At 38.9% G+C, this 13,778-nt stretch overlaps 1 protein-coding gene across 2 annotated transcripts; it reads right to left on the reverse strand.

Annotated features, from left to right (window-relative positions):
* Positions 1–2,735: 2,735 nt before the first annotated feature.
* LOC116107494 (heavy metal-associated isoprenylated plant protein 39-like) lies at positions 2,736–4,090 on the reverse strand. 2 transcript variants are annotated; one of them, XM_031393758.1, is made up of 3 exons: positions 3,945–4,090; positions 3,468–3,543; positions 2,736–3,318 (listed from the first exon to the last, which is right to left on the reverse strand). In XM_031393758.1, the coding sequence occupies exons 1-3, from the start codon at positions 3,948–3,950 to the stop codon at positions 2,957–2,959; spliced, it is 444 nt and encodes a 147-aa protein (XP_031249618.1). In that variant the 5' UTR covers positions 3,951–4,090; the 3' UTR covers positions 2,736–2,956. The 2 variants fall into 2 exon arrangements, with proteins under 2 accessions (XP_031249618.1, XP_031249617.1); XM_031393757.1 differs by lacking the exon at positions 3,945–4,090 and adding an exon at positions 3,745–3,906.
* Between the last annotated feature and the right edge of the window lie 9,688 nt (positions 4,091–13,778).

Below are 13,778 nucleotides of genomic sequence, written 5' to 3' on the forward strand. Positions count from 1 at the left end.
GAAACTGGGATTACAGATGAGCTTACTTGAACAACCAAAGAATATTAGTTGGAAATCTGTGAACATATGAGACAAGCAATTCAGATTAGTCAGATTATAATGTGCTGTACTGCAACATGAACTGATCTTGGAATTTGTGACAATAAAAGCCTGGAAATCTCTTTTCAAGGCTCAGTAATAACCCTAGTTAGTATGTAAGGATACAAAAAAAGGTATGAAAATATCATATAGTAAACAGTAAAAAATATATTTTTAAAAATTAATCATAAAATCTGGATACGGAACAAATTCAGTATAAGTATATATGAGTTTAATATGATATATTATTAATAATACATTTTAAAATATACGATAATATTAATCCTAGTTTTAACATTTTTCATAGGTCATTTGGTTAAAATCTATATAGCATTTCAAATATACGGGTATGGTGAAAAAAAGGGTATAGAAATTTTATTGTTATGATATGACAAACGGTGAAAAATACGTTTGTGAAAATTTGGCAAAAATTTGGATACGGGAATAATTCGCTAATAATACAACTAAGGCATATAATTCACGAACAATACGGTTAGACTGATAAAATACGGTAGTTCATGAATAAGACGCGAATTTATTAACTAGGGTAATAACCAAAACCATCAATTAAAGTAGGCGTATCTTCAAATTAAGAGTAAACTATGTTATTATTATTATTATTATTATTTTTTTTTTAGTCGAGGTATAAGGTCAGTTTTTGCGTACTTCAACTAATCTTCGAGGTTCATTAAACATTCTACAAATCCTAAGGTACAAGTTCTCAGGATTAGATAAGCCATAATGTTATTATGGTAGATGGTCTCAAAGTTTGAAACTAAGAATTCAAGGAAATGAACAAACCTCATTAACTGCCAGGTTAACCCTTTGAGGTTAAGTGAACAACATGTTCCCACCCAAAGTTTCGCAAAATGACAAGATCTCGCTCCCTTGGTTTCATAAATTCTAGATTCTCATTCTTAAATTGACAGAAAATCATGTTTGCCCTCTTCGTTTCCTCACTTTCTTCGCGTCACTTGCCGCTCCTAGTCTCCTTCGTGTCGTTGCTATCGTTGGCTTTGACTGATCCATGGTGTGATGAATAGGCTTCCATCTTTCAGGAAGGGTTGTGATATTTAGCCATCATAATCAAAAGTAAAAGGTTCGAGGACAGTTTGGTAATAATACTCTTTATCCAAAAATTATAAATAATGTTAATTTAAGGGTGAAAATCTAATATTTATAAAACCAAGAGTGAAAACTTGCAATTTCGCCAAACCTTGGGTTAGTAGATGTCGTTTATTCTCAAATTAATTAAGGCTAAGGTCTTGGATATGTCTATTTTAATTTGTATAAACAATTAGGTAGATGACAAGTTTTTGCATCATTTTGTTTAACTTTTAGTTCTGATCTGATCATATACAATCAACTCTTATTTGCTTGTCCTGAGTTGACTACTTTTGTTTATTCAGCAAGGGACCCCATTTGCTAGGGACCTTTCACCTAGCAATTTGTGGTAAGAGTTTTGATCATTCAAGCTTTTGTCTTGATGATTTTGCTTTATACAAAAAATAATAGCCAAATTAAAACATCCAAACTGGGTTTTCACGAGCTAATAGACTTGTAATTAAAATTTCATTAAACCATTTTGAAGACTATTGTATGGCCTCTTTAAAAGCCCACATCAAGTCTTCTGATTCCTTGGAGAAAAACATCTCTCATTTATTGTACTTACAAACAAGTCACTTGAAGACAAACTACAATTGGCTTGTTTCCTTTTCAGAAGAACATCCTACGCACTATAGCTTCATCAATAAGGCCGGTGCCCAATTGTATTATTTTTCCCTCCCGTCGTCGTCAAAGGCACGGAACTGTATTTGGCCTTTTTCAGAAAGCAGAAGCTGCCATTAATTTTTATTAATTACATTATAAATGTAGAGACCCAAGAGGAGTTGAAATGTCCATTCTTTGTTTCAAAAAGCCACCCCATTTATTATATATATATATATATATAATAAATTTGTTTTATTAAGAATTTGTTCTTTGAGAGTGTGAAGGGGATGGATATGGATCAAGACTGAGAGATCGTTTACTGGGTAATTTTTATAATTGGTGTTGTATCCCTTTCCTCTTTGAATATATTATTTGTATAAGCCAGTTGCCGCTGCTTTTTCTGTATTACTTTGTTGGTTTTATAAATGGTTTAGTGGATTTGTTGATCATTTTAAAGATTTAATGTTAGTCAATTGAATTAAATAATCTTAGACTATGCATCATCGTTATCCTCATATCAAAACTAGGATTACATGTCATCGAAATTTAAATATTAATCATCATTGGATTATTGATGTTAAAAGAGTAAAAAGAGTAACTTTTGAGTTTAAGTCATCCTAAGTACTAATATGAATGATCACTAAGACTCTTATCTGATCGGCAATTCTAGGATCTTGAAGATTAGTTGAGTTAAATTCAATATACATGATTCCCCTGACTAGCAATTCCAGGACCCTGAAGATTAGTTGAGTTAAATTCAATAATTAATTGTTTCACTTGAAACTAGTAGATATTGTATATGGGGATTGAAGGAACAATTTAACTCAAATTAGCTCAAATAATGTATTGTTCTCGCAAGGATTAACTCTTATTATTGATACAAAGTACACACAGACTAACATGAAGTACAATGTAATTCTATTTCTTTTTTTTTTTTTTTTGGGGGGGGCAAAATGTCCTTTGAATTCCAAAATTCATTTATTCTCTCTATACACATATATCTTTAGGCCAAAGTTATTTACTTTGAATCTCTCAAGACAATCCAATAGCCATCAACCATACAAAGAAGAAACCTGTTCTTCAATGGACTTCGTCATGTTTCCACTGCATCACGAATGCAAATAGTCAAATTAATAAGACCTCTTCAATCGTCTCTTGATGGTTCATGTCAACATATAACACAAGCGTTTGGGTTCTCTTCAGCACTCATCACATGGTAATGTTTGGTGAGATGAGGATTTTGAGCTTTGTAGGCTTTCACCCACTCAGCTACTGGATCTTTTTTCTTTTCGTCTTCCTTTTTCTTCTCCTCTGCCTTCTTCTTCTCCTCTTCCTTTTTCTTCTCCTCTTCCTTTTTCTTTTCTTCTTCCTTCTTCTTGTCTTCAGGCTTCTTCTCCTCTTTTGGCCCCACTGTCAAAATCTCAACGAACCATTGCTTTTTTCTCAATTTGTTTACCACGTTAATGGGGTCAACGTCTCCAATCACTGTTAACTTACTGTCCTTCAACTCGATCGCAATCGATTCAATCCCTGCACAAGTTACAAATACCAAAAACAAATTTAAAGGGCACATCATGGACATAATAATAATAATAATGATAATAATAAAACTTTCAAATGAAAGAACTGAATTGATGATCGATGCTTTTACTTGGCTTAGTAATTTCAAACTGAGATACCTGGAAGGCCGGAAACTGCTTTCATGGCCCTCTGCTTTCCTTTCTCATCATGTAAGTCCAATTTCAACACAACTTTCTGCAGCCAAATAAAGGGAAGTTACAGACAATATATATAGTACATCCTATGAAAATTCTAAACTGATTACTTAAATTTCAATCTTCAAGAACAGAGAAACATATATTTATATTATGTAAACCATTTATGGCAAGAAGGAAATGATACACATGACAGTAAATTCAAACTAGTTTACAAAAATATTATAGAAGCTAAACCCACCAATGAAAAACTCTCATATCTTACTAACAACTCACTAAGAACCAAAACAAAACAAAATCCACTCAGCGTCATTTGTTACTTATATCATAATATGTCCAAGAGCAGAGAAAGAATTCTAATCAGAGAAAGACTCATGACTTCTGCAAACAAATAAACTTAGATTGGATAGATGGATTAGATTAAGAGAAAGGAAATTTCACCTTCATTGCGGTTGTTTTGTTTAAAGCTCTGATCGGGACTTGAGAGGCAAATTCCAGAGAAGAAAGATCAATAAACAAACACAAAGAGAGAGACAGAGAATGTATGTATATATATAATACAAATTAATAATTAATTTGAATAATAATCGTTGAAAGCTTCACCACAGGGCTGTTATACAGAAATAGCCAAAACAGGTCAAATAATATACACTGTTAACTTAAGAGGAACCACACACGAAGTAGCCTCGGCGAATAAGGAACACATTTCCATGGATCCATAATGCTGACGTGGAGAAAGCTCAGAACAAGTCATTTTCAATGACGTTGCTGTGTTTCGTTTTCTCTGAAATGGCTGTTTACATAGTGCTTACCTTTACGCTTTGTCTTCTTGTACCCTGAAGACAATTCAAGCCTCTCACTGAAAGGTACAAATTATATTTTAAAAAATGTGTATGAATTCTATGACACACAGGTGGAATGTTATTTACGAATTACGTGTAGCAGCCGTCGTTTGGCTACTTTGGAATCTATGAGTGCACAAGTCAATGTCTCCATTTCTTTTTGCTTAGTCAAAAGTTTACAGAAATTAATTTTAAATTAATTTCTTTTATATATATAGTTTTTCACTGTTTAAGACAAGACAGTAAAATAGAATAAAGTTTAAAAAATTAAACAAAAACATGTTTAATATTAACTATTCAATTTAAAATTCAATCATATTTAATTCAATTCGAAATATTTAACAATTACCTTTCACAATAAAAGTTTATACATTAATAAAAACACCCCCACTCAAGCCACAGTCGTCCACCAGCAATCACCATCGGCCGCCAATCATCGCTGTTACCACCATCGGCTTTTAAACGATGCACAATCGATTGGATTTAGCTGATCATACGCTGATCTGGTCGTTTCTAGCCAGATCTATCTACCCGTTGACGACGACCAGATTATGGCCATAGATCTAGTCATTTTCGGTAAGATACACAATCGATCTTGCCAAAAAAGGTTAGATTGGCACATGACTAGCCAGATCCAGCTGGTCGTCAGTGATGTGCGGTTGCCAGTTGGGTAGGTGAGGTATTTTTGTTAATTTTTAAACTTTTATTTTTTTTGGGGGGGGGGGGGGGGGGGGGGGGGGGGGGGGGGGGTTGGTTTGGGGGTTGTTTAGTTAAAAGTAACAAATGTAAGGGATTAAAAATAATCTACATGTTTTCAGAAAATGTTTTCAGAAAATGTTTTCCAAAAATGTACCAAACACATTCTCAGAATCCTATCATATCCTATTCAGAATAGAATATTATTGCAAATAATGTACCAAACATGCCCATATATATTGGTGACTCTGACTATCCCTATTAGTAATTTAGGTGGTTCGGATTCAAGACCTCTTAAGTAATACATCCAAGAGTTTTTGCCCAACCATTCAAACACCCAAAGGGGACATTTGGATCATATAATGTTTTATTATAGGTGTATATTACATTAACGGAAATAAAAATCACTTTGAAGATTACTGTGAATGTTAAGAAAATATATTTGGTTGGCTCGAATAAATTGGTGAATAATATGTTTGGTTTGGAGGATAAATAGGTGGGTATGTTATATAGATTACTAAATTGCCCTCATCTTAAAATATTAATATAATAGTATTTTTTATTATTATTTTTTTTAATCATTTTTTTAACCCCCTACACTTGAAATTTTGCTAAAACACCACAGCCATATAAAACTTTAATTTATAGCAAAATCATCCCCACCGGCACCACCCCAAGCCACTGCTGACAGCCAACCACCACCGCCGTCCACTGTCGGGAATCGACAGAATGACGCACGACTGTCGTATATGGCCGGTCATGCACCGACAAAGCCGAAATGGCCATGGATCCGAAAAATGACCAAATCTATGGACATTTCACGGCCACAGATCTAGCCATTTCATGGCCACAGAAACACCAAATATGGTCATTTCCTGAAAAGGTCTTACCAGCGCACGACCGGCGAGATCCTGTTGGTCGTGCACCATTATGGCGACTGACACCGGTGGCCGACAGTGGTGAGTTACTGCCAGCAGTGGTCTTGGATGGCTGGAGGTATTTTGTTAACTTTTAAACTTTTTTGTGATTGAGGTGTTTTAGCTAATTTCTCAAATGCAGGAGAGCTGGGTAATTGTTATGTGGAAGACATTTGAGGGCAATTGTGTCTGAAATAGTTTTTACTTAAAGCAAAATGGATAGAAAAATCAGATTATCTCGATAATGTTTTAATAACACCCTCTAACAAGGTAATAAGATTACCCTCCTACATTACCGACAGTAAATAATATTTGCAATAAAAGATTACCATAATATTTTATTACTTACAAACCAAACACAAAAATCTTATAAAATAAACGAATATTACATTCGTTATCTTATTTACCCTCGATCCAAACAACCTGGGCATATATATATATATATATACTAAAAAAAAAGAGAATTAGTGGGCATGCGAAGAACTAACCCTTAAAGTCAACAGCAGATTGATTTTAAAAGAAGATTTATTTAGTTGGTAAGCATTACTTTGATATAATTTAATATAACCTTAGACAAAAGGTCGTTACCTAATAAATTCAATAATATTTTCCTTGAAAAAGTCTTACAAGAGCTTTCTATTTCGGTGGCTCATCAGTCATGCATCATGTCATAGTTCTACGTAGACGCAGTCAAAATTTAATAACACAGAGTCACAAACAATAATAATTCTTTTTATTAATTATTATTATATTTTCTATTGACTGCATTCGTAAATAACACATCCTTCTCGATCTTTAGAATTTTCCTCCCATGTTAGTCAGAATTCTCTATATTCTAATTCTACTGCGATTTTCATCCTCCCTTCGGAAGTTTCCTTACAATTAAAGCACCTTCTTCTCCTATATTGGTGACCCTCCTTTCCTGAGATATAACGTAAGCAAATTTTCAAGGTAGGCTACCAAATGAAACGCAGTTAATTCCTGACGAGTCAGCTGAAGCTAATCAGAAATAGAATTTGTGCCTCTTTCTTACCCAATCTTCACGTATTATCAGATAACAACGTCAGCATAGGAAGTCAAGGTTTAGCACTGTACGTATTAGTTTAATTAGGGGCGGCGAAACATGAGAGGAAGAACTCAAAACACTTTGTGTGGAGTGGGTTTTTTCTTCTATAATTTATTCCGCGGTGACATTAACATCAAGGGTTAAGGAACTAAGAGACTAAAATTATAGCACTAATAATAATTGGAATGGGCCCTTCTTTTGTGTTTTTAAATTCAATTTGCAAGGATACAATGACTGAATAGACTCCCCAATTGGAATAAAAAACTTACAGTGCTAGCGTTAAATGAGGTCGATGTCACATGTTATTATATTGTACTATAGTGAAGCAATTCGAAGCAGATTTTGTTACGAAACCGATTGTGGTTTTGTGATAAGCCACGGCAGCATGATAATTACAGATCCTAAAATAATGCACTCCAAAATCAAGCATGAAAGCTACATTAGAGTTTTATATTTTTGTTTTTAATTATAGGAGGCAAAAAGAATCATTAGTTATTAGGTTAGCTTACCTTACGACTTTCTTTAACAATTTCTTAAAATATGTTACGTAAATTTGTTACCTCAATAATTTCTTAAATTATGCTACATAAACTATTTCTCTATCAAATCCTATTCGTTGCTTACCCTTTTTTTTAACCAAGGTGTCCGGATCAGCTTACTCTCAGGAGAGATTTTTTATAATCAAAATTGTTATGCCTGTAAAGTTAAGGTTGACGTAGACTCTCGTCAGCAAGAGCCAATCAGGATTTAGGAAGGTTTTGTACCGTCCAGACGCTGCCACATCGCACGGTGATGGAAGAGGTATGGTTATTGTCAGTGCAGCAGGTGAATGTCAGGCTCGCAAGTGGTCAGTGATTATCCCTCTGCCCAAGGCCTACGCAATTTAAGGATATTTCTCGTGCAGATAATCAATGGGACACAAAGAATGATTTGCATGACACCTACCCACTTGCAGACTTGTAATCATTACCTTGAACTCTCCCACTATAAATAGAGGACACCCCTCTCATTTACAGGATTGGCTAATCTTAGTCTAAAATAGCTTACACATTTTCTCTCTCTTTTTTCTCTCTAGATTATAACTCAGCCCGCCGCACGCGACCTGATTTTACCCATCTATTAATACAATAGCAGTGGACGTATGATTCGCTTTTGAGCATCCAAACCACTTTAAATATCGCTTCTCATTCATTGTTTCATTTCATGTTTCCTTATCACGTGTGATTTCTAAGTCCGCTTAGCACTTTGCATGTGTGAGTCATTGATGTCAAAATCAAGCATCAACAGTTTGTCGCTAGAAAGAGGGCCTGATTTAGTATCCGCTCTTCATCAGAAATCTCTGACTAATCTGTCCTACCAATCAGCAAATGACTCGAGGTTTCAAACCTAAGCGAACTGACTATGACAATGAGGAAATCCCCCAGATATAAGACGACACTTTTCCCGAAGTGCCGCCAGTCCAACAGAGTATCATGACAGATATTCCTTCAAGCTCACGGCTCGACCTGGCCGTTCATGAGTTACCTAGAGAGGTTCAATAATACTCTCCAAACGGTTAGCCAAAGGCTAGACCATTTGGATCAGGTCGTGCCACCAGAATCCAATAAGGCGGTGCCACCGCCAAAAACGCCTGCAGATCACGCAAAAGCACGAAAAAGGGCGAAAGCCGATACTGCGCGCACTATGGTACGTCAAAGAAGGGGAAAGCAAGTGGCAAATAGCGGACCAGAGGGCTCCGAGGGACCAACGAACATCAGTCGCGCAACCGGTAGAATACCCATGGTACTGCGACTTGGCAACATATCACAACATGAGTTGTCCCACGCCACGTTGCATGGGCATTCCACAAAAGTGCAAGGCGGGGAGATTCCTAGTATCGCCAAAATAACAATCTCAATCGTCGTCATACGGGAAATCCTCGTCATCTGCGGGTCGATTCAGACCATCGCGGAGATCAAAAAAATTTCCTGAATCACTCAATGTCATCTCACGGCTCTAGCCAGAGTGTATCAAGGTTTGCCGGAGCTTTTGACCGAGTTGAGAAAGAGCTCGATTTGCAGTCTTTCCTCAATTGCAACCGTGAGGGTCGAACCCACGTTGCGGAAAGTGATCCCCAAGCAGTTTCGCTGCCTCCGATTAAGGAACTATAGCGAGCGTTGGATCAGCTTAAGGCTCAACAGAATAAGCGTGGGAAGGTCGCAGAGGCGTCTCCCTTTTCTTTAACAGTTTTAGCTGCTTCTCTCCCATCGAGATTCAGAATACCTGAAATGTGAGCATTCGATGCAAATTTAGACCTACAAGATCATCTATACGAGTTCAACAACCTCATGGAACTCCACCAAATCTCCGACTTGGTCAAATGTCGTTGCTTAGCAGTAACCCTGACTGCCTATGCAAGCGTTGGTTCAGGTCACTTCCCATGAGATTAGTCAGCTCATGGCCTCAAACGAGCTCGTCCTTTCGAAGACACTTCCAGGTGAACATGAAGTTCTCAATGTCGTTGAGCTATCTGAGCAACATACGGAAAAAAAGGGATGAATCCCTCCAATCTTACATAGACAGATTCCACAGGGAACTCCACAAAGTGGCTCACATTCCCGAATAGTTCGTTCAGACTCTCATTATCGTAGGAGTTCGCCTGTAGACAGATTTTTGGAAGGAACTACAATCCGAGGATGGTGTTTCCCTCGCCCGCTTCTATAACCTCATCGAAAAATACCTCTGAATTGAAAATTTCATGGCCGCTCTCAATCGCTAAGACCTTGGTCCCTCGAGTAGTGCTCCCAGCCGGAGGGAGAATATGAGGACTGATCACAGATGGGCTAATGACGATCAGTGGAAAGGAAAGAGGCAGCGGTTTGAGCCCAAGAAATCTTATACCCCAGTTCCTCGTCGCCATTGCGACAAGAATCAATACACTCCTCTGAACGCCTCAGTATCGACCATTTTGGATAAGTTAGAAGAGGCCAGCTTGCTTGGAGAGCTAGAGCCCATAAAGAATCCCCTCTCAACCAGAAACAATAAAAAGTACTGTCGCTATCATAGGGATAATAAGCATTACACCGATGAGTGTCAAGCTCTTAAGTAGGCAATCGAAGACCTCATCAAGCAGGGGCACTTCAAAAAATATATTGATGGCTCAACTCTCATTCGGGAGAAAGATCAAGAGGAACTAGGGAAGAAGCGCCGTGGTCGCAAGGGACTCTATTGTGTAGGGATCATCTTCAGAAGAACACACCTCGCGGGGAATTCTTGAGATGCCCAGGAAAGGTATACTCGAAAAGCTCATCATGACCCTGTGAGTGTAATGAGCACGGCGTCGCGACCCGCTAAGGTTTGCAGAGAGGAAGAGATCACCTTCTTTGAGAAAGACGTGGTACGATTGCATCATTCCCATGAGGATGCTCTTGTCATCGCGCCTGAAATAGACTGGTGCGAAGTCTACAGGATGCTGGTGGACAATGGAAGCACCGTGAATATCCTGTTTCAGTGAGCTTTCAAGAAAATACAACTGGATGAGGTAGACCTGAAGCCGACCTCCATCCCTTTTTATGGTTTTACTAGGGATCATCTGATTCCTAGGGGAACGATCTCACTCTCTGTCACATTGGGAGAAACCGACTAAATGACCAAAATAACAGAATTTTTGCTAGTAGACTGTCTGTCTGCCTGCAATGGAATTTTAGGACGACCTCTATTGATAAATTTCAAGGCAGTCACCTCCATCTACCATCTAAAAAAGAAGTTCCCCACCCCGACAAGGATAGGGGAAGTAAACGGATCTCAACACAAATATCGCGACTGCTACATAAGAACAGTACAGATGACGTGTAAGGGAAGAGGAATGTCAGTTGGCATCCCTGAACAGGCAATGACGATCAGTAGGATCAAGCCACAACCCGGCCTGGTAGAGGATAACATGGATCCTCGCATCCAAGAATGCCCTCACAGTGGGCTAGTCGAGGATTTATTTGAGGTATCAGTCGATCAAAATGAGGTAACCCGAGTGTTGAGAATCGGAAGTAATCTCAACCCTCAACTCACCAAAGACCTAACAAGTTTCCTCAAAGAAAATGTCAACATGTTCGCATGGGCTCATGCTGACATGATCGGGATAAGCCTGAATGCTATATGCCATGCGCTGAATATTGATAGTGCGATCAAGCTGGTTTGCCAGAAGAGAAGAGCAATGGACCCTTAACACTATGCTGCCTTAAAAATCGAGATAGATAAACTCCTTTTGAACGAGTCCATTTGAGAGACGCTTTACTCGAGCTGGATTGCAAATCTGATCTTGGTAAAGAAGCCTAGCGGTAAGTGATGAACCTCTATTGACTTCATCGACCTCAACAAAGCCTGTCCGAAGGACAACTTTCCCTTGCCAAGAATGGACCAGCTCGTCGATGCCACCTCCGGACACGAGCTGCTGAGTTTTATAGATGCCTACCCGGGATATAATCAGATTTGATGTACGCATCGGACGAAGAGCATACCTCGTTTGTTACAGATCAGGGGCTGTATTGTTACAAGGTCATGCCATTCGGCTTAAAAAATGCTAGGGCGACTTACCAATGGCTGGTTAACCGTATGTTTTCCAAGCAGATCGAAAAATCGATTGAAGTCTATGTTGATGACATGCTGGTCAAGTCGCATTCGCTTCAGATCACATGGCACATCTCGTTGATATGTTCAACGTATTCCGAAGGTACAGAATGAAGCTCAATCCTCTCAAGTGCTCATTCGGAGTATCCTCGGGAAAGTTCCTAGGGTATATGGTTAACTAGAGGGGGATAAAAATCAACCCCGAGAAGATCCAAGCTCTCCTTGATATGAAAAGTCTGACTAACCAAAAACAGGTTCAGAGTCTAAATGGGAGAATAACAGCTTTCAGTCGCTTCATATCAAGGGCAATAGATCGCTGCTTGCCATTTTTCAATATACTCAGGGCTAACAAAAAGTTTGAGTGGACTCCAGAGTGCGAGTAGGCTTTTTAGAGCATAAAAGAGCACCTCGGAAAGCCACCTCTCCTGTCCAAGCCTCTCCCCGAGGAAATTCTACTCATGTACCTGTCCGTCTCTTAGTATGCGGTCAACATAGCTCTCATTCGAGAGGAAAACAAAGTCCAATGGTCGGTATATTACGCGAGCAAGCGACTATTGGACACCCAAATACGGTATCCAGAAATAGAGCGATTAGCTTATGTCCTGCTAATCACCTCTAAAAAGCTACGACCCTACTTCTATGCCCACACAATCCATGTCTTGACCAACTATCCGCTCAGGCAAGTCCTTCAAAAGCCAGAGGCTTCGAGTAAGTTACTCAAATGGGCAATGAAACTGAGTTAGTTCAATTTGCATTATAGACTGAAAGCAACCATCAAAGGGCAGGCTGTTGTCGATTTCATTTCGGAGTTCTCGTACCACCTGAATCAGAAATCCAAGAAGTGAGCCAGCGAAGTCACCCAGGAAACCGTTCGAAACTTATCGACCTGAAGCCTTTATGTCAATGGTTCCTTGAACAGGAAAAGAGCTAGGGCAAGTCTTCTCCTCCTCAATCCCGAAGGGACTCGCATCCATAAAATTCTTCGATTTGGGTTCCAAGCTACGAACAACGAGGTCGAATACGAAGCGCTGCTCGCTGGCTTGTGATTGGCAAAAGAAATGGAGTCAAGCGCCATTAGTATTCACCGCGATTCCCAGCCGGTTGTCAATAAGATCTTGGGTGGATATTAAGCCAAGGAAGAAAACATGATCAGTTATCTGAAGAAAGCTAAGGTCGCACTTAAGTCTTTCAAGCACTTCACGATCAGACAAATTCCTAGAGACAGTAACTCTGTTGCAGATGCTTTGGCAAGAATAGACTCGTCGCTAGACTCAAATGTGCCGAAAAGTATTCATATTTGATACATAGAGATTCTAGTATCAGCTCGCCCGAGCAGGCTGTGTCTACAACAGAGTCAATTTCCTGGATGACTCCAATTATTCAGTATCTCCGAGATGAGACTTTGCCCAATGACAAGACTGAGGCAAAAATCCTACGCACTAGAGTTGCTCGTTACATACTCATAGGAGATCAGTTGTACAAGCGAGGGTTTAGCACCCCTCTCCTTCGATGTGTAACCGATAAAGAAGCAGACTATGTCATAAGAGAGATACATGAAGAGATTTGCGGTAATCAAACTGCCGCGCAATCCCTCGCCAACAAAATTGTCCGCCAACGGCACTACTGGCCTCTACTTCAGGAAGACACTTTCAACTTTGTAAAAAAGTGTGACAAGTGCTAGCAGTTCGCGAACATACCGTGAGCTTCTTCCCACCAACTGATAACCATGACCAGCCCTTGGCCATTCTCCATGTGGGAAATTGATCTTATTGGGCCCATGCCAGCCAGAAAGGGAGGGGTCAAGTATGATGTGGTTGCAGTAGATTACTTCACCAAATGGGTCGAAGTTGAACAATTGGCCGCAATCACTACCAAGAAACTCAAAGATTTCGTCTTAAAAATATAGTGTGCTGCTAGAAAATTTCTCATACACTCATCTCTGATAATGGGAAGCGGATCGACAATGAGAAATTTAAGTAGTTTTGCAATGAGCTGAGGATCTATAAAAAGTTCACCTCAGTCGCAAGACCGCAAGCCAATGGTTAGGTTGAAGCTGTCAACAAGACCGTTAAACACACTTTGAAAGCTAAGCTTGGCACTGCCCAAGGTAATTGGGTCGATGACCTCCCAGAAGTTATATGGGCATATAGAA

Source organism: Pistacia vera, unplaced genomic scaffold (genome assembly GCF_008641045.1).
Source record: "Pistacia vera cultivar Batoury unplaced genomic scaffold, PisVer_v2 Contig539, whole genome shotgun sequence".
Classification (NCBI taxonomy): Eukaryota; Viridiplantae; Streptophyta; class Magnoliopsida; order Sapindales; family Anacardiaceae; genus Pistacia; species Pistacia vera.

Excerpts from the sequence above, each read along its gene's own strand:
- LOC116107494 (XM_031393757.1), bottom strand. The coding sequence starts at position 3,816 with ATGACGCTGAGTGGATTTTGTTTTGTTTTGGTTCTTAGTGAGTTGTTA. Across the intron at positions 3,544-3,744 it reads GATATGAGAGTTTTTCATTG|AAAGTTGTGTTGAAATTGGA; the intron begins GTGGGTTTAGCT and ends ATTTGGCTGCAG. Across the intron at positions 3,319-3,467 it reads AGCAGTTTCCGGCCTTCCAG|GGATTGAATCGATTGCGATC; the intron begins GTATCTCAGTTT and ends TAACTTGTGCAG.